At 28.1% G+C, this 22,500-nt stretch overlaps 1 protein-coding gene across 1 annotated transcript in view; it reads left to right on the top strand.

Moving 5' to 3' along the window:
- Positions 1-22,500, top strand: part of itga10 (integrin, alpha 10) — a 151,553-nt gene that overhangs the window by 83,820 nt on the left and 45,233 nt on the right. The window contains exon 8 of the mRNA XM_061881663.1: positions 19,063-19,213. Coding sequence (XP_061737647.1) covers positions 19,063-19,213 — 151 coding nt within the window. The remainder of the gene's footprint in view (positions 1-19,062; positions 19,214-22,500) is intronic.

Here is a 22,500-nt window from a genome sequence, read left to right on the forward strand (position 1 = left end):
TTAAGACATAATTGTTTTACATAAAAAACTAATCATTTTAATAAAAAACTAATAATTTTTTGTGAAAATATTGCAATATTACAGAAACAAAAAAAATATGAGAAATTGTTCCAAATTTTATAAGAAAAAGTCGACACATTGTGAGAAAAAAACTGCTTTTAGTGTTTATTTAAAAAAAAAAAAAATTGTTGGTAATTGTTTTTTTAATCATTATTTACTTGAAGTTATTACAGTATGTCTCTATATACATTTTTTTTAAATTAATTTTGGCCAATAGGGTTGCATTTCAATTTCTTATACACACACTTGTTATTTCATATGTTGACCAGAGTGGGAGCCTCTTTAAAACCGACACACACCTAATTAAAAAAAATCCCTCCTTTTTGAGACCACCCTCATTTTGATAGATTTCACCACCAGGGGTGCAAATGAGACATTTTCTATTAGATGCAATGGTTTTCTGTATTGGGACCATGATTTATGTCCTGACTTGTTCACCGCTCCTCATATGGAAGCTACTTTTCCATGTTCATGTCTCAACAAGGGTAGAAATGCAAGAAAACACACACACACACACACACACACACACACACACACACACACACACACACACACACACACACACACACACACACCAACCACCCACCCACCCACCATTCTTAGTTAATTATTATTTGCAAAAAAAAAAATAGTTAATTAGTTTGAACATCAAATATGTTGTCTTTGTAGCATATTCAACTGAATATGGGTTAAAAAGGATTTGCAAATCATTGTATTCTGTTTATATTTACATCTAACACAATTTCCCAACTCCTATGGAAACAGGGTTTGTACATTTAGGTCTATAGATACTGTTTATTATGTCACGCTTAGTTCTATAGATAGTGTTTAATATGTCATATATGGGTCTATAGTGTTTAGCATGTCACATTTAAGTCTATAGATCAGGGGTCACCAAGACCAGGTAGCCCGTAAGGACCAGATGAGTCGCCCGCTGGCCTGTTCTAAAAATAGCTCAAATAGCAGCACTTACCAGTGAGCTGCCTCTATTTTTTAATTTGTATTTATTTACTAGCAAGCTGGTCTCGCTTTGGTCCACATTTTTAATTCTAAGAGAGAAAAAACTCAAATAGAATTTGAAAATCCAAGAAAATATTTTAAAGACTTGGTCTTCACTTGTTTAAAAAAAATCATTTATTTTTTTACTTTACTTCTTATAACTTTCAAAAAGACAATTTTAGAGAAAAAAATACAACCTTAAAAATTATTTTAGGATTTTTAAACACATATACCTTTTTACCTTTTAAATTCCTTCGTCTTCTTTCCTGACAATTTAAATAAATGTTCAAGTAAATTTATTTTTTTAAATTGTAAAGAATAATAAATACATTTTAATTTAATTCTTCATTTTAGCTTCTGTTTTTTTGACGAAGAATATTTATGAAATATTTCTTCAAACTTATGATTAAAATTTAAAAAAATATTCTGGCGAATTCAAAATCTGTAGAATCAAATTTAAATCTTATTTCAAAGTCTTTTGAATTTATTTTAAAATTTTTGTTCTGGAAAATCTAGAAGAAATAATGATTTGTCTTTGTTAGACATATAGCTTGGTCCAATTTGTTATATATTCTAGCAAAGTGCAGATTGAATTTTAACCTATTTAAAACATGTCATTAAAATTCTAAAATAAATCTTAATCAGGAAAAATGACTAATGATGTTCCATAAATTCTTTTTTAAATTATTAGTTTTTCTCTTCTTTTTTTTTTAAGTGGAATTTTAAAGAGTCGAAATTGAAGATCAACTATGTTTCAAAATTAAATTTAAATTTTTTTCCTGTTTTCTCCTCTTTTAAACCGTTTAATTAAGTGTTTTTTTCATCATTTATTCTCTACAAAAAACCTTCCGTGAAAGGGGGAAAAAAAAAAAGTACAACGGAATGACCCATTTTTTTTATATATATATATAGATTTATTTATTAAAGGTAAATTGAGCAAATTGGCTATTTCTGGCAATTTATTTAAGTGTGTATCAAACTGGTAGCCATTTGCATTAATCAGTACCCAAGAAGTAGCTCTTGGTTTCAAAAAGGTTGGCGACCCCTGCTATAGATAGTGTTTAGTATGTCATATTTAGGTGTATATATAGTGATGATTATGTTATATTTAGGTCTATAGATATTGTTTTTTAATATCACATTTAGGTCTATAGATAGTGTTTATTATGTCATATTTAGGTCTATAGATAGTGTTTATTATATCACATTTAGGTCTATAGATAGTGTTTATTATATCACATTTAGGTCTATGGATAGTGTTTATTATGTCATATTTAGGTCTATAGATAGTGTTTATTATATCACATTTAGGTCTATGGATAGTGTTTATTATGTCATATTTAGGTCTATAGATAGTGTTTATTATATCACATTTAGGTCTATGGATAGTGTTTATTATGTCATATTTAGGTCTATAGATAGTGTTTATTATATCACATTTAGGTCTATAGTGTTTATTATGTCATATTTAGGTGTATATATAGTGATGATTATGTTATATTTAGGTCTATAGATAGTGTTTATTATGTCATATTTAGGTCTATAGATAGTGTTTATTATATCACATTTAGGTCTATAGTGTTTATTATGTCATATTTAGGTGTATATATAGTGATGATTATGTTATATTTAGGTCTTTAGATAGTGTTTATTATGTCATATTTAGGTCTATAGATAGTGTTTATTATGTCATATTTAGGTCTATAGATAGTGTTTATTATATCACATTTAGGTCTATAGTGTTTATTATGTCATATTTAGGTGTATATATAGTGATGATTATGTTATATTTAGGTCTTTAGATAGTGTTTATTATGTCATATTTAGGTCTATAGATAGTGTTTATTATATCACATTTAGGTCTATAGATAGTGTTTATTATATCACATTTAGGTCTATAGATAGTGTTTATTATGTCATATTTAGGTCTATAGATAGTGTTTATTATGTCATATTTAGGTCTATAGATAGTGTTTATTATGTCATATTTAGGTCTATGGATACTGTTTAGTATGTCATATTTAGGTCTATAGATAGTGTTTATTATATCACATTTAGGTCTATAGATAGTGTTTATTATATCACATTTAGGTCTATAGATAGTGTTTATTATATCACATTTAGGTCTATAGTGTTTATTATGTCATATTTAGGTGTATATATAGTGATGATTATGTTATATTTAGGTCTATAGATATTGTTTTTTAATATCACATTTAGTCTATAGATAGTGTTTATTATGTCATATTTAGGTCTATAGATAGTGTTTATTATATCACATTTAGGTCTATAGATAGTGTTTATTATATCACATTTAGGTCTATGGATAGTGTTTATTATGTCATATTTAGGTCTATAGATAGTGTTTATTATATCACATTTAGGTCTATGGATAGTGTTTATTATGTCATATTTAGGTCTATAGATAGTGTTTATTATATCACATTTAGGTCTATAGTGTTTATTATGTCATATTTAGGTGTATATATAGTGATGATTATGTTATATTTAGGTCTTTAGATAGTGTTTATTATGTCATATTTAGGCCTATGGATAGTGTTTATTATATCACATTTAGGTCTATAGTGTTTATTATGTCATATTTAGGTGTATATATAGTGATGATTGTTATATTTAGGTCTTTAGATAGTGTTTATTATGTCATATTTAGGTCTATAGATAGTGTTTATTATGTCATATTTAGGTGTATATATAGTGATGATTATGTTATATTTAGGTCTATAGATATTGTTTTTTAATATCACATTTAGGTCTATAGATAGTGTTTATTATGTCATATTTAGGTCTATAGATAGTGTTTATTATATCACATTTAGGTCTATAGATAGTGTTTATTATATCACATTTAGGTCTATGGATAGTGTTTATTATGTCATATTTAGGTCTATAGATAGTGTTTATTATATCACATTTAGGTCTATAGTGTTTATTTTGTTATATTTAGGTGTATATATAGTGATGATTATGTTATATTTAGGTCTTTAGATAGTGTTTATTATGTCATATTTAGGTCTATAGATAGTGTTTATTATGTCATATTTAGGTCTATGGATACTGTTTAGTATGTCATATTTAGGTCTATAGATAGTGTTTATTATATCACATTTAGGTCTATAGATAGTGTTTATTATATCACATTTAGGTCTATAGTGTTTATTATGTCATATTTAGGTGTATATATAGTGATGATTATGTTATATTTAGGTCTATAGATATTGTTTTTTAATATCACATTTAGGTCTATAGATAGTGTTTATTATGTCATATTTAGGTCTATAGATAGTGTTTATTATATCACATTTAGGTCTATAGATAGTGTTTATTATGTCATATTTAGGTCTATAGATAGTGTTTATTATATCACATTTAGGTCTATGGATAGTGTTTATTATGTCATATTTAGGTCTATAGATAGTGTTTATTATATCACATTTAGGTCTATGGATAGTGTTTATTATGTCATATTTAGGTCTATAGATAGTGTTTATTATATCACATTTAGGTCTATAGTGTTTATTATGTCATATTTAGGTGTATATATAGTGATGATTATGTTATATTTAGGTCTTTAGATAGTGTTTATTATGTCATATTTAGGTCTATGGATAGTGTTTATTATATCACATTTAGGTCTATAGTGTTTATTATGTCATATTTAGGTGTATATATAGTGATGATTATGTTATATTTAGGTCTTTAGATAGTGTTTATTATGTCATATTTAGGTCTATAGATAGTGTTTATTATATCACATTTAGGTCTATAGATAGTGTTTATTATATCACATTTAGGTCTATAGATAGTGTTTATTATGTCATATTTAGGTCTATAGATAGTGTTTATTATGTCATATTTAGGTCTATAGATAGTGTTTATTATGTCATATTTAGGTCTATGGATACTGTTTAGTATGTCATATTTAGGTCTATAGATAGTGTTTATTATATCACATTTAGGTCTATAGATAGTGTTTATTATATCACATTTAGGTCTATAGATAGTGTTTATTATATCACATTTAGGTCTATAGATAGTGTTTATTATATCACATTTAGGTCTATAGATAGTGTTTATTATATCACATTTAGGTCTATAGTGTTTATTATGTCATATTTAGGTGTATATATAGTGATGATTATGTTATATTTAGGTCTTTAGATAGTGTTTATTATGTCATATTTAGGTCTATAGATAGTGTTTATTATATCACATTTAGGTCTATAGATAGTGTTTATTATATCACATTTAGGTCTATAGATAGTGTTTATTATATCACATTTAGGTCTATAGATAGTGTTTATTATGTCATATTTAGGTCTATAGATAGTGTTTATTATATCACATTTAGGTCTATGGATAGTGTTTATTATATCACATTTAGGTCTATAGATAGTGTTTATTATATCACATTTAGGTCTATAGTGTTTATTATGTCATATTTAGGTGTATATATAGTGATGATTATGTTATATTTAGGTCTTTAGATAGTGTTTATTATGTCATATTTAGGTCTATAGATAGTGTTTATTATATCACATTTAGGTCTATAGATAGTGTTTATTATATCACATTTAGGTCTATAGATAGTGTTTATTATATCACATTTAGGTCTATAGATAGTGTTTATTATGTCATATTTAGGTCTATAGATAGTGTTTATTATGTCATATTTAGGTCTATAGATAGTGTTTATTATGTCATATTTAGGTCTATGGATACTGTTTAGTATGTCATATTTAGGTCTATAGTGTTTATTATATCACATTTAGGTCTATAGATAGTGTTTATTATATCACATTTAGGTCTATAGATAGTGTTTATTATATCACATTTAGGTCTATAGTGTTTATTATGTCATATTTAGGTGTATATATAGTGATGATTATGTTATATTTAGGTCTATAGATATTGTTTTTTAATATCACATTTAGGTCTATAGATAGTGTTTATCATATCACATTTAGGTCTATAGATAGTGTTTATTATATCACATTTAGGTCTATAGATAGTGTTTATTATATCACATTTAGGTCTATGGATAGTGTTTATTATTTCATATTTAGGTCTATAGATAGTGTTTATTATATATCATTTAGGTCTATAGATAGTGTTTATTATGTCATATTTAGGTCTATAGATAGTGTTTATTATATCACATTTAGGTCTATAGTGTTTATTATGTCATATTTAGGTCTATAGATAGTGTTTATTATGTCACATTTAGGTCTATAGATAGTGTTTATTATATCACATTTAGGTCTATAGATAGTGTTTATTATATCACATTTAGGTCTATAGATAGTGTTTATTATGTCATATTTAGGTCTATAGATAGTGTTTATTATGTCATATTTAGGTCTATAGATAGTGTTTATTATGTCATATTTAGGTCTATGGATACTGTTTAGTATGTCATATTTAGGTCTATAGTGTTTATTATATCACATTTAGGTCTATAGATAGTGTTTATTATATCACATTTAGGTCTATAGATAGTGTTTATTATATCACATTTAGGTCTATAGTGTTTATTATGTCATATTTAGGTGTATATATAGTGATGATTATGTTATATTTAGGTCTTTAGATAGTGTTTATTATGTCATATTTAGGTCTATAGATAGTGTTTATTATATCACATTTAGGTCTATAGATAGTGTTTATTATATCACATTTAGGTCTATAGTGTTTATTATGTCATATTTAGGTGTATATATAGTGATGATTATGTTATATTTAGGTCTTTAGATAGTGTTTATTATGTCATATTTAGGTCTATGGATAGTGTTTATTATATCACATTTAGGTCTATAGTGTTTATTATGTCATATTTAGGTGTATATATAGTGATGATTATGTTATATTTAGGTCTTTAGATAGTGTTTATTATGTCATATTTAGGTCTATAGATAGTGTTTATTATATCACATTTAGGTCTATAGATAGTGTTTATTATATCACATTTAGGTCTATAGATAGTGTTTATTATATCACATTTAGGTCTATAGATAGTGTTTATTATGTCATATTTAGGTCTATAGATAGTGTTTATTATGTCATATTTAGGTCTATAGATAGTGTTTATTATGTCATATTTAGGTCTATGGATACTGTTTAGTATGTCATATTTAGGTCTATAGATAGTGTTTATTATATCACATTTAGGTCTATAGTGTTTATTATGTCATATTTAGGTGTATATATAGTGATGATTATGTTATATTTAGGTCTATAGATATTGTTTTTTAATATCACATTTAGTCTATAGATAGTGTTTATTATGTCATATTTAGGTCTATAGATAGTGTTTATTATATCACATTTAGGTCTATAGATAGTGTTTATTATATCACATTTAGGTCTATGGATAGTGTTTATTATGTCATATTTAGGTCTATAGATAGTGTTTATTATATCACATTTAGGTCTATGGATAGTGTTTATTATGTCATATTTAGGTCTATAGATAGTGTTTATTATATCACATTTAGGTCTATAGTGTTTATTATGTCATATTTAGGTGTATATATAGTGATGATTATGTTATATTTAGGTCTTTAGATAGTGTTTATTATGTCATATTTAGGTCTATGGATAGTGTTTATTATATCACATTTAGGTCTATAGTGTTTATTATGTCATATTTAGGTGTATATATAGTGATGATTATGTTATATTTAGGTCTTTAGATAGTGTTTATTATGTCATATTTAGGTCTATAGATAGTGTTTATTATGTCATATTTAGGTGTATATATAGTGATGATTATGTTATATTTAGGTCTATAGATATTGTTTTTTAATATCACATTTAGGTCTATAGATAGTGTTTATTATGTCATATTTAGGTCTATAGATAGTGTTTATTATATCACATTTAGGTCTATAGATAGTGTTTATTATATCACATTTAGGTCTATGGATAGTGTTTGTTATGTCATATTTAGGTCTATAGATAGTGTTTATTATATCACATTTAGGTCTATGGATAGTGTTTATTATGTCATATTTAGGTCTATAGATAGTGTTTATTATATCACATTTAGGTCTATAGTGTTTATTTTGTTATATTTAGGTGTATATATAGTGATGATTATGTTATATTTAGGTCTTTAGATAGTGTTTATTATGTCATATTTAGGTCTATAGATAGTGTTTATTATGTCATATTTAGGTCTATGGATACTGTTTAGTATGTCATATTTAGGTCTATAGATAGTGTTTATTATATCACATTTAGGTCTATAGATAGTGTTTATTATATCACATTTAGGTCTATAGTGTTTATTATGTCATATTTAGGTGTATATATAGTGATGATTATGTTATATTTAGGTCTATAGATATTGTTTTTTAATATCACATTTAGGTCTATAGATAGTGTTTATTATGTCATATTTAGGTCTATAGATAGTGTTTATTATATCACATTTAGGTCTATAGATAGTGTTTATTATATCACATTTAGGTCTATGGATAGTGTTTATTATGTCATATTTAGGTCTATAGATAGTGTTTATTATATCACATTTAGGTCTATGGATAGTGTTTATTATGTCATATTTAGGTCTATAGATAGTGTTTATTATATCACATTTAGGTCTATAGTGTTTATTATGTCATATTTAGGTGTATATATAGTGATGATTATGTTATATTTAGGTCTTTAGATAGTGTTTATTATGTCATATTTAGGTCTATGGATAGTGTTTATTATATCACATTTAGGTCTATAGTGTTTATTATGTCATATTTAGGTGTATATATAGTGATGATTATGTTATATTTAGGTCTTTAGATAGTGTTTATTATGTCATATTTAGGTCTATAGATAGTGTTTATTATATCACATTTAGGTCTATAGATAGTGTTTATTATATCACATTTAGGTCTATAGATAGTGTTTATTATGTCATATTTAGGTCTATAGATAGTGTTTATTATGTCATATTTAGGTCTATAGATAGTGTTTATTATGTCATATTTAGGTCTATGGATACTGTTTAGTATGTCATATTTAGGTCTATAGATAGTGTTTATTATATCACATTTAGGTCTATAGATAGTGTTTATTATATCACATTTAGGTCTATAGATAGTGTTTATTATATCACATTTAGGTCTATAGATAGTGTTTATTATATCACATTTAGGTCTATAGATAGTGTTTATTATATCACATTTAGGTCTATAGATAGTGTTTATTATATCACATTTAGGTCTATAGTGTTTATTATGTCATATTTAGGTGTATATATAGTGATGATTATGTTATATTTAGGTCTTTAGATAGTGTTTATTATGTCATATTTAGGTCTATAGATAGTGTTTATTATATCACATTTAGGTTTATAGATAGTGTTTATTATATCACATTTAGGTCTATAGATAGTGTTTATTATATCACATTTAGGTCTATAGATAGTGTTTATTATGTCATATTTAGGTCTATAGATAGTGTTTATTATATCACATTTAGGTCTATGGATAGTGTTTATTATATCACATTTAGGTCTATAGATAGTGTTTATTATATCACATTTAGGTCTATAGTGTTTATTATGTCATATTTAGGTGTATATATAGTGATGATTATGTTATATTTAGGTCTTTAGATAGTGTTTATTATGTCATATTTAGGTCTATAGATAGTGTTTATTATATCACATTTAGGTCTATAGATAGTGTTTATTATATCACATTTAGGTCTATAGATAGTGTTTATTATATCACATTTAGGTCTATAGATAGTGTTTATTATGTCATATTTAGGTCTATAGATAGTGTTTATTATGTCATATTTAGGTCTATAGATAGTGTTTATTATGTCATATTTAGGTCTATGGATACTGTTTAGTATGTCATATTTAGGTCTATAGTGTTTATTATATCACATTTAGGTCTATAGATAGTGTTTATTATATCACATTTAGGTCTATAGATAGTGTTTATTATATCACATTTAGGTCTATAGTGTTTATTATGTCATATTTAGGTGTATATATAGTGATGATTATGTTATATTTAGGTCTATAGATATTGTTTTTTAATATCACATTTAGGTCTATAGATAGTGTTTATCATATCACATTTAGGTCTATAGATAGTGTTTATTATATCACATTTAGGTCTATAGATAGTGTTTATTATATCACATTTAGGTCTATGGATAGTGTTTATTATGTCATATTTAGGTCTATAGATAGTGTTTATTATATATCATTTAGGTCTATAGATAGTGTTTATTATGTCATATTTAGGTCTATAGATAGTGTTTATTATATCACATTTAGGTCTATAGTGTTTATTATGTCATATTTAGGTCTATAGATAGTGTTTATTATATCACATTTAGGTCTATAGATAGTGTTTATTATGTCACATTTAGGTCTATAGATAGTGTTTATTATATCACATTTAGGTCTATAGATAGTGTTTATTATATCACATTTAGGTCTATAGATAGTGTTTATTATGTCATATTTAGGTCTATAGATAGTGTTTATTATGTCATATTTAGGTCTATGGATACTGTTTAGTATGTCATATTTAGGTCTATAGATAGTGTTTATTATGTCATATTTAGGTCTATGGATACTGTTTAGTATGTCATATTTAGGTCTATAGTGTTTATTATATCACATTTAGGTCTATAGATAGTGTTTATTATATCACATTTAGGTCTATAGATAGTGTTTATTATATCACATTTAGGTCTATAGTGTTTATTATGTCATATTTAGGTGTATATATAGTGATGATTATGTTATATTTAGGTCTTTAGATAGTGTTTATTATGTCATATTTAGGTCTATAGATAGTGTTTATTATATCACATTTAGGTCTATAGATAGTGTTTATTATATCACATTTAGGTCTATAGATAGTGTTTATTATATCACATTTAGGTCTATAGATAGTGTTTATTATGTCATATTTAGGTCTATAGATAGTGTTTATTATGTCATATTTAGGTCTATAGATAGTGTTTATTATATCACATTTAGGTCTATGGATAGTGTTTATTATATCACATTTAGGTCTATAGATAGTGTTTATTATATCACATTTAGGTCTATAGTGTTTATTATGTCATATTTAGGTGTATATATAGTGATGATTATGTTATATTTAGGTCTATAGATATTGTTTTTTAATATCACATTTAGGTCTATAGATAGTGTTTATTATATCACATTTAGGTCTATAGATAGTGTTTATTATATCACATTTAGGTCTATAGTGTTTATTATGTCATATTTAGGTGTATATATAGTGATGATTATGTTATATTTAGGTCTTTAGATAGTGTTTATTATGTCATATTTAGGTCTATAGATAGTGTTTATTATATCACATTTAGGTCTATAGATAGTGTTTATTATATCACATTTAGGTCTATAGATAGTGTTTATTATATCACATTTAGGTCTATAGATAGTGTTTATTATGTCATATTTAGGTCTATAGATAGTGTTTATTATATCACATTTAGGTCTATAGATAGTGTTTATTATATCACATTTAGGTCTATAGTGTTTATTATGTCATATTTAGGTGTATATATAGTGATGATTATGTTATATTTAGGTCTTTAGATAGTGTTTATTATGTCATATTTACGTAGGTCTATAGATAGTGTTTATTATATCACATTTAGGTCTATAGATAGTGTTTATTATATCACATTTAGGTCTATAGATAGTGTTTATTATATCACATTTAGGTCTATAGATAGTGTTTATTATGTCATATTTAGGTCTATAGATAGTGTTTATTATGTCATATTTAGGTCTATAGATAGTGTTTATTATGTCATATTTAGGTCTATGGATACTGTTTAGTATGTCATATTTAGGTCTATAGTGTTTATTATATCACATTTAGGTCTATAGATAGTGTTTATTATATCACATTTAGGTCTATAGATAGTGTTTATTATATCACATTTAGGTCTATAGTGTTTATTATGTCATATTTAGGTGTATATATAGTGATGATTATGTTATATTTAGGTCTATAGATATTGTTTTTTAATATCACATTTAGGTCTATAGATAGTGTTTATCATATCACATTTAGGTCTATAGATAGTGTTTATCATATCACATTTAGGTCTATAGATAGTGTTTATTATATCACATTTAGGTCTATAGATAGTGTTTATTATATCACATTTAGGTCTATAGATAGTGTTTATTATGTCATATTTAGGTCTATAGATAGTGTTTATTATATCACATTTAGGTCTATAGATAGTGTTTATTATATCACATTTAGGTCCATAGATAGTGTTTATTATGTCATATTTAGGTCTATAGATAGTGTTTATTATATCATATTTAGGTCTATAGATAGTGTTTATTATATCACATTTAGGTCTATAGATAGTGTTTATTGTATCACATTTAGGTCTATAGTGTTTATTATGTCATATTTAGGTCTATAGATAGTGTTTATTATATCACATTTAGGTCTATAGATAGTGTTTATTATATCACATTTAGGTCTATAGTGTTTATTATGTCATATTTAGGTGTATATATAGTGATGATTATGTTATATTTAGGTCTATAGATATTGTTTTTTAATATCACATTTAGGTCTATAGATAGTGTTTATCATATCACATTTAGGTCTATAGATAGTGTTTATTATATCACATTTAGGTCTATAGATAGTGTTTATTATATCACATTTAGGTCTATGGATAGTGTTTATTATATCACATTTAGGTCTATAGATAGTGTTTATTATATCACATTTAGGTCTATAGTGTTTATTATGTCATATTTAGGTGTATATATAGTGATGATTATGTTATATTTAGGTCTTTAGATAGTGTTTATTATGTCATATTTAGGTCTATAGATAGTGTTTATTATATCACATTTAGGTCTATAGATAGTGTTTATTATATCACATTTAGGTCTATAGATAGTGTTTATTATATCACATTTAGGTCTATAGATAGTGTTTATTATGTCATATTTAGGTCTACAGATAGTGTTTATTATGTCATATTTAGGTCTATAGATAGTGTTTATTATGTCATATTTAGGTCTATGGATACTGTTTAGTATGTCATATTTAGGTCAATAGTGTTTATTATATCACATTTAGGTCTATAGATAGTGTTTATTATATCACATTTAGGTCTATAGATAGTGTTTATTATATCACATTTAGGTCTATGGATAGTGTTTATTATGTCATATTTAGGTCTATAGATAGTGTTTATTATATCACATTTAGGTCTATAGATAGTGTTTATTATGTCATATTTAGGTCTATAGATAGTGTTTATTATATCACATTTAGGTCTATAGATAGTGTTTATTATATCACATTTAGGTCCATAGATAGTGTTTATTATGTCATATTTAGGTCTATAGATAGTGTTTATTATATCATATTTAGGTCTATAGATAGTGTTTATTATATCACATTTAGGTCTATAGATAGTGTTTATTATATCACATTTAGGTCTATAGTGTTTATTATGTCATATTTAGGTCTATAGATAGTGTTTATTATATCACATTTAGGTCTATAGATAGTGTTTATTATGTCATATTTAGGTCTATAGATAGTGTTTATTATATCACATTTAGGTTTATAGATAGTGTTTATTATATCACATTTAGGTCTATAGATAGTGTTTATTATATCACATTTAGGTCTATAGATAGTGTTTATTATGTCATATTTAGGTCTATAGATAGTGTTTATTATATCACATTTAGGTCTATGGATAGTGTTTATTATATCACATTTAGGTCTATAGATAGTGTTTATTATATCACATTTAGGTCTATAGTGTTTATTATGTCATATTTAGGTGTATATATAGTGATGATTATGTTATATTTAGGTCTTTAGATAGTGTTTATTATGTCATATTTAGGTCTATAGATAGTGTTTATTATATCACATTTAGGTCTATAGATAGTGTTTATTATATCACATTTAGGTCTATAGATAGTGTTTATTATATCACATTTAGGTCTATAGATAGTGTTTATTATGTCATATTTAGGTCTATAGATAGTGTTTATTATGTCATATTTAGGTCTATAGATAGTGTTTATTATGTCATATTTAGGTCTATGGATACTGTTTAGTATGTCATATTTAGGTCTATAGTGTTTATTATATCACATTTAGGTCTATAGATAGTGTTTATTATATCACATTTAGGTCTATAGATAGTGTTTATTATATCACATTTAGGTCTATAGTGTTTATTATGTCATATTTAGGTGTATATATAGTGATGATTATGTTATATTTAGGTCTATAGATATTGTTTTTTAATATCACATTTAGGTCTATAGATAGTGTTTATCATATCACATTTAGGTCTATAGATAGTGTTTATTATATCACATTTAGGTCTATAGATAGTGTTTATTATATCACATTTAGGTCTATGGATAGTGTTTATTATGTCATATTTAGGTCTATAGATAGTGTTTATTATATATCATTTAGGTCTATAGATAGTGTTTATTATGTCATATTTAGGTCTATAGATAGTGTTTATTATATCACATTTAGGTCTATAGTGTTTATTATGTCATATTTAGGTCTATAGATAGTGTTTATTATATCACATTTAGGTCTATAGATAGTGTTTATTATGTCACATTTAGGTCTATAGATAGTGTTTATTATATCACATTTAGGTCTATAGATAGTGTTTATTATATCACATTTAGGTCTATAGATAGTGTTTATTATGTCATATTTAGGTCTATAGATAGTGTTTATTATGTCATATTTAGGTCTATGGATACTGTTTAGTATGTCATATTTAGGTCTATAGATAGTGTTTATTATGTCATATTTAGGTCTATGGATACTGTTTAGTATGTCATATTTAGGTCTATAGTGTTTATTATATCACATTTAGGTCTATAGATAGTGTTTATTATATCACATTTAGGTCTATAGATAGTGTTTATTATATCACATTTAGGTCTATAGTGTTTATTATGTCATATTTAGGTGTATATATAGTGATGATTATGTTATATTTAGGTCTTTAGATAGTGTTTATTATGTCATATTTAGGTCTATAGATAGTGTTTATTATATCACATTTAGGTCTATAGATAGTGTTTATTATATCACATTTAGGTCTATAGATAGTGTTTATTATATCACATTTAGGTCTATAGATAGTGTTTATTATGTCATATTTAGGTCTATAGATAGTGTTTATTATGTCATATTTAGGTCTATAGATAGTGTTTATTATATCACATTTAGGTCTATGGATAGTGTTTATTATATCACATTTAGGTCTATAGATAGTGTTTATTATATCACATTTAGGTCTATAGTGTTTATTATGTCATATTTAGGTGTATATATAGTGATGATTATGTTATATTTAGGTCTATAGATATTGTTTTTTAATATCACATTTAGGTCTATAGATAGTGTTTATTATATCACATTTAGGTCTATAGATAGTGTTTATTATATCACATTTAGGTCTATAGTGTTTATTATGTCATATTTAGGTGTATATATAGTGATGATTATGTTATATTTAGGTCTTTAGATAGTGTTTATTATGTCATATTTAGGTCTATAGATAGTGTTTATTATATCACATTTAGGTCTATAGATAGTGTTTATTATATCACATTTAGGTCTATAGATAGTGTTTATTATATCACATTTAGGTCTATAGATAGTGTTTATTATGTCATATTTAGGTCTATAGATAGTGTTTATTATATCACATTTAGGTCTATAGATAGTGTTTATTATATCACATTTAGGTCTATAGTGTTTATTATGTCATATTTAGGTGTATATATAGTGATGATTATGTTATATTTAGGTCTTTAGATAGTGTTTATTATGTCATATTTACGTAGGTCTATAGATAGTGTTTATTATATCACATTTAGGTCTATAGATAGTGTTTATTATATCACATTTAGGTCTATAGATAGTGTTTATTATATCACATTTAGGTCTATAGATAGTGTTTATTATGTCATATTTAGGTCTATAGATAGTGTTTATTATGTCATATTTAGGTCTATAGATAGTGTTTATTATGTCATATTTAGGTCTATGGATACTGTTTAGTATGTCATATTTAGGTCTATAGTGTTTATTATATCACATTTAGGTCTATAGATAGTGTTTATTATATCACATTTAGGTCTATAGATAGTGTTTATTATATCACATTTAGGTCTATAGTGTTTATTATGTCATATTTAGGTGTATATATAGTGATGATTATGTTATATTTAGGTCTATAGATATTGTTTTTTAATATCACATTTAGGTCTATAGATAGTGTTTATCATATCACATTTAGGTCTATAGATAGTGTTTATCATATCACATTTAGGTCTATAGATAGTGTTTATTATATCACATTTAGGTCTATAGATAGTGTTTATTATATCACATTTAGGTCTATAGATAGTGTTTATTATGTCATATTTAGGTCTATAGATAGTGTTTATTATATCACATTTAGGTCTATAGATAGTGTTTATTATATCACATTTAGGTCCATAGATAGTGTTTATTATGTCATATTTAGGTCTATAGATAGTGTTTATTATATCATATTTAGGTCTATAGATAGTGTTTATTATATCACATTTAGGTCTATAGATAGTGTTTATTGTATCACATTTAGGTCTATAGTGTTTATTATGTCATATTTAGGTCTATAGATAGTGTTTATTATATCACATTTAGGTCTATAGATAGTGTTTATTATATCACATTTAGGTCTATAGTGTTTATTATGTCATATTTAGGTGTATATATAGTGATGATTATGTTATATTTAGGTCTATAGATATTGTTTTTTAATATCACATTTAGGTCTATAGATAGTGTTTATCATATCACATTTAGGTCTATAGATAGTGTTTATCATATCACATTTAGGTCTATAGATAGTGTTTATTATATCACATTTAGGTCTATAGATAGTGTTTATTATATCACATTTAGGTCTATGGATAGTGTTTATTATATCACATTTAGGTCTATAGATAGTGTTTATTATATCACATTTAGGTCTATAGTGTTTATTATGTCATATTTAGGTGTATATATAGTGATGATTATGTTATATTTAGGTCTTTAGATAGTGTTTATTATGTCATATTTAGGTCTATAGATAGTGTTTATTATATCACATTTAGGTCTATAGATAGTGTTTATTATATCACATTTAGGTCTATAGATAGTGTTTATTATATCACATTTAGGTCTATAGATAGTGTTTATTATGTCATATTTAGGTCTACAGATAGTGTTTATTATGTCATATTTAGGTCTATAGATAGTGTTTATTATGTCATATTTAGGTCTATGGATACTGTTTAGTATGTCATATTTAGGTCAATAGTGTTTATTATATCACATTTAGGTCTATAGATAGTGTTTATTATATCACATTTAGGTCTATAGATAGTGTTTATTATATCACATTTAGGTCTATGGATAGTGTTTATTATGTCATATTTAGGTCTATAGATAGTGTTTATTATATCACATTTAGGTCTATAGATAGTGTTTATTATGTCATATTTAGGTCTATAGATAGTGTTTATTATATCACATTTAGGTCTATAGATAGTGTTTATTATATCACATTTAGGTCCATAGATAGTGTTTATTATGTCATATTTAGGTCTATAGATAGTGTTTATTATATCATATTTAGGTCTATAGATAGTGTTTATTATATCACATTTAGGTCTATAGATAGTGTTTATTATATCACATTTAGGTCTATAGTGTTTATTATGTCATATTTAGGTCTATAGATAGTGTTTATTATATCACATTTAGGTCTATAGATAGTGTTTATTATATCATATTTAGGTCTATAGATAGTGTTTATTATATCACATTTAGGTCTATAGTGTTTATTATGTCATATTTAGGTGTATATATAGTGATGATTATGTTATATTTAGGTCTATAGATATTGTTTTTTAATATCACATTTAGGTCAATAGATAGTGTTTATTATGTCATATTTAGGTCTATAGATAGTGTTTATTATATCACATTTAGGTCTATAGATAGTGTTTATCATATCATATTTAGGTCTATAGATAGTGTTTATTATGTCATATTTAGGTTTATAGATAGTGTTTATTATATCACATTTAGGTCTATAGATAGTGTTTATTATGTCATATTTAGGTCTATAGATAGTGTTTATTATGTCATATTTAGGTCTATAGATAGTGTTTATTATGTCATATTTAGGTCTATAGATAGTGTTTATTATATCACATTTAGGTCTATAGATAGTGTTTATTATGTCATATTTAGGTCTATAGATAGTGTTTATTATATCACATTTAGGTCTATAGATAGTGTTTATTATATCATATTTAGGTCTATAGATAGTGTTTATTATGTCATATTTAGGTTTATAGATAGTGTTTATTATATCACATTTAGGTCTATAGATAGTGTTTATTATGTCATATTTAGGTCTATAGATAGTGTTTAGTATGTTACGTTTATGTTTATGTTATCATGTTTATATCCATACATATGTTTATTAGTCATATTTAGTGATATAGATAGTGCTTATTATTTCATATTTAGGTCTATTTGTAGTGTTTATGTCATATTTAGGTTGGAATTGGGGGTTAAAGCACCATAACTTATTCCCGGGCGCGGCACCACTGCTGCTCACCGCTCCCCTCACCTCACCTCCCAGGGGGTGATGAAGGGGATGAGTCAAATGCAGAGCACACATTTCACCACACCTAGTGTGTGTGTGACAATCATTGGTACTTTAACTTTAATATTTATGTCTGTAGATGGTGTTTATTATGTTTGTTATTAAGACCATCTAGTGTTGATGTCATATCACGAAGAAGCACATCCAGCACATTCCCTTCCTTCTCCCTCAGGCCCTTTCACTCCTACACTGACTTTTTTTTTTCTTTCTTTGCGTCTGCAGCACAGAGGCCTTCAGCGCTGAGCGGGGAGCGAGAGATGGAGCCACCAAGGTAATGATCGTGGTGACGGACGGCGAGTCACATGACGGCGAGGAGCTGCCCGACGCTTTGCTGGAGTGCGAGAGCAGAAACATCACCAGATACGCCATCGCTGTGAGTTTCTTATTTAATCACAACTGACACATTGTGTAAATAGTAAATAAAACCTTTCCAACCTATATTTAATTAAATAGACTGCAAAGACACGATATTAACATTCGAACTGAGAAACTTTGTTATTTTTTGCAAATATTAGCTCATTTGGAATTTGTTGCCTGCAACATGTGTAAAAAAGCTGGCACAAGTGGCAAAAAAGACTGAGAATGTTGAAGAATGCTCATCAAACACTTATTTGGAGCATCCCACGTGCACAGGCTAATTGGGAACAGGTGGGTGCCAGAATTGGGTATAAAATTGGCTTCCACGATATGCTCAGTCATTCCCAAACAAGGATGGGTCGAGGGTCACCACTTTGTGACCAAATATGTGAGCAAATTGTCCGACAGTTCAAGAACAACATTTCTCAACAAGCTGTTGCAAGGAATTTAGACATTTCACCATCTACGGTCCGTGATATCATCAAATGTTCAGAAAATCTGGAGAAATCACTGCACGTAAGTGTCAAGGACGTGACTTTCGATCACACAGGCGGTACGGCATCAAAAAGTGACATCGGTGTGTAAAGGATATCACCATATGGGCTCAGGAACACTTCAGAAAACCACTGTCAGTAACTACAGTTTGTCACTACATCTTTAAAGGCCTACTGAAATGAGATTTTCTTATTTAAACGGGGATAGCAGGTGCATTCTATGTGTCATACTTGATCATTTCGCGATATTGCCATATTTTTGCTGTAAGGATTTAGTAGAGATAAAGTTCACAACTTTCGGTCGCTAATAGAAAAGCCTTGCCTGTACCGGAAGTATGTGCGCGTGACGTCACAAGTTGCAGGGCTCCACACATATTCACTTTGTTTTCAATAGGAGCCACCAGCAGCAAGAGCTATTCGGACCGAAAAAAACGACCATTTCCCCATTAATTTGAGCGAGGATGAAAGATTTGTGTTTGAGGATATTGATAGTGAAAGACTAGAAAAAAAAATCTATTAAAAAAAAAAAAAGGCGATTGCATTGGGACAGATTCAGATGTTTTTAGACACATTTACTAGGATCATTCTGGGAAATCCCTTATCTTTCTATTGTGTTGCTAGTGTTTTAGTGAGTTAAATAGTACCTGATAGTCGGAAGGGTGTGTCCACGGGTGTGTTGACACCAGTGTCTGAGGGAAGTCGACGGCAGCTGTATGGACGGTGCAAGCTCAGCTGATCTCCGGTAAGAGGCGACTTTTTGCAACAATTTTCTCACCGAAAACTGCTGGTTGACATTTGGTCGGGATTCATGTTCACTTGACCGCTCTGATCCATAGGAAAGCTTCACCTCCGGGAATTTTAAACAAGGAATCACCGTGTGTTTGTGTGGCTAAAGGCTAAAGCTTCCCAACTCCATCTTTCCACTTTGACTTCTCCATTATTAATTGAACAAATTGCAGAAGCTTCAGCAAGACAGATGTCCAAAATACTGTGTAATTATGCCGTTAAAGCAGACGACTTTTAGCCGCGAGTCGTGCAGCGCTAATATTTCCTTGCAGTCCGTGACGTCACGCGACGTTTTCAACAATAAACTCCGCGGGAAATTTCAAATTGCAATTTAGTAAAAGGCCGTATTGGCATGTGTTGCAATGTTAATATTTCATCATTGATGTATAAAATATCAGACTGCGTGGTCGCTAGTAGTGGCTTTCAGTAGGCCTTTAAGTGCAAAGCGAAAGCCATTTATCAACAACACCCAGAAACCCCGCTGGCTTCGCTGGGCCCGAGCTCATCTAAGTTGGACTGACAGGAGTCCATCCATCCATCCATTTTCTACCGCTTATTCCCTTTTGGGGTAGCGGGGGGCGCTGGCGCCTATCTCAGCTACAATCGGGCGGAAGGCAGAGTACACCCTGGACAAGTCGCCACCTCATCGCAGGGCCAACACAGATAGACAGACAACATTCACACTCACATTCACACACTAGGGACCATTTAGTGTTGCCAATCAACCTATCCCCAGGTGCACGTCTTTGGAAGTGGGAGGAAGCCGGAGTACCCGGAGGGAACCCACGCATTCACGGGGAGAACATGCAAACTCCACACAGAAAGATCCCGAGCCTGGATTTGAACCCAGGACTGCAGGAACTTCGTATTGTGAGGCAGACGCACTAACCCCTCTCCAACCGAACCAAAGAGGAAAAGAACCATCGGTACTGTTATAGGCGCATCTGTGATGGTATGGGGGTGTATTAGTGCCCAAGGCATGGGTAACTTACACATCTGTGAAGGCACCATTAATGCTGAAAGGTACATACAAGTTTTGGAGCAACATATGTTGCAATCCAAGCAACGTTATCATGGACGCCCCTGCTTATTTCAGTAAGACATTGCCTAGCCACATTCAGTACGTGATACAACAACGTTTTTTGGAAACTGTAGACGTCATGTCCACCGGACCAAAGAGGAAAAGAACCATCCGGACTGTTATAGGTGCAAAGTTGAAAAGCCAGCATCTGTGATGGTATGGGGGTGTATTAGTGCCCAAGGCATGGGTAACTTACACATCTGTGAAGGCACCATTAATGCTGAATGGTACATACAGGTTTTGGAGCAACATATGTTGTCATCCAAGCAACTTTATCGTGGACGCCCCTGCTTATTTCAGTAAGACAATGCTAATCCACGTGTTACAACAGCGTGGCTTCATTGCAAAAGAGTGCAGGTACTAGACTGGCCTGCCTGTAGTCCAGACCTGTCTCCCATTGAAAATGTTTGGCGCATTATGAATCCTAAAATACCACAACGGAGACCCCGGACTGTTGAACAACTTAAGCTGTACATCAAGCAAGAATGGGAAAGAATTCCACCTGAAAAGCTACAAAAATTGCTCTCCTCAGTTCCCAAACATTTGTTGTTAAAAGGAAAGGCCATGTAACACAGTGGACAAAAGCGGTCGACCTAAGCGAGCACTTTTTTTTAGTAATAACAAGAACATGGCGGACCAGGACTTGATGATTTTTGGCATAAGCAGGACTGACTTAAGAGGGTTCCACTTTGATGAGAGGCTGACTGTTGCACTTTCACAAAAAAAAAAAAAAAGCTGACCTAGTCGAGTGAGAATCTTGTGCGTGTAGCATCTCTGACATTCCTGCCACAGCTTTAATTAAACACACATCGCCACCCTAAAAATAGCATCTCCAAATTACCAAATGAGACCCTTTGCTCGGCCTGAAATAACCCGGCAGAGACATCAGCACTTCCTGTCCAGCTGCGCTCCCGACAGAGGCGCTCAGACGCTTGTTGTCGC

This window comes from Nerophis ophidion, linkage group LG21 (assembly GCF_033978795.1).
Source record: "Nerophis ophidion isolate RoL-2023_Sa linkage group LG21, RoL_Noph_v1.0, whole genome shotgun sequence".
In the NCBI taxonomy this organism is placed as follows: Eukaryota; Metazoa; Chordata; class Actinopteri; order Syngnathiformes; family Syngnathidae; genus Nerophis; species Nerophis ophidion.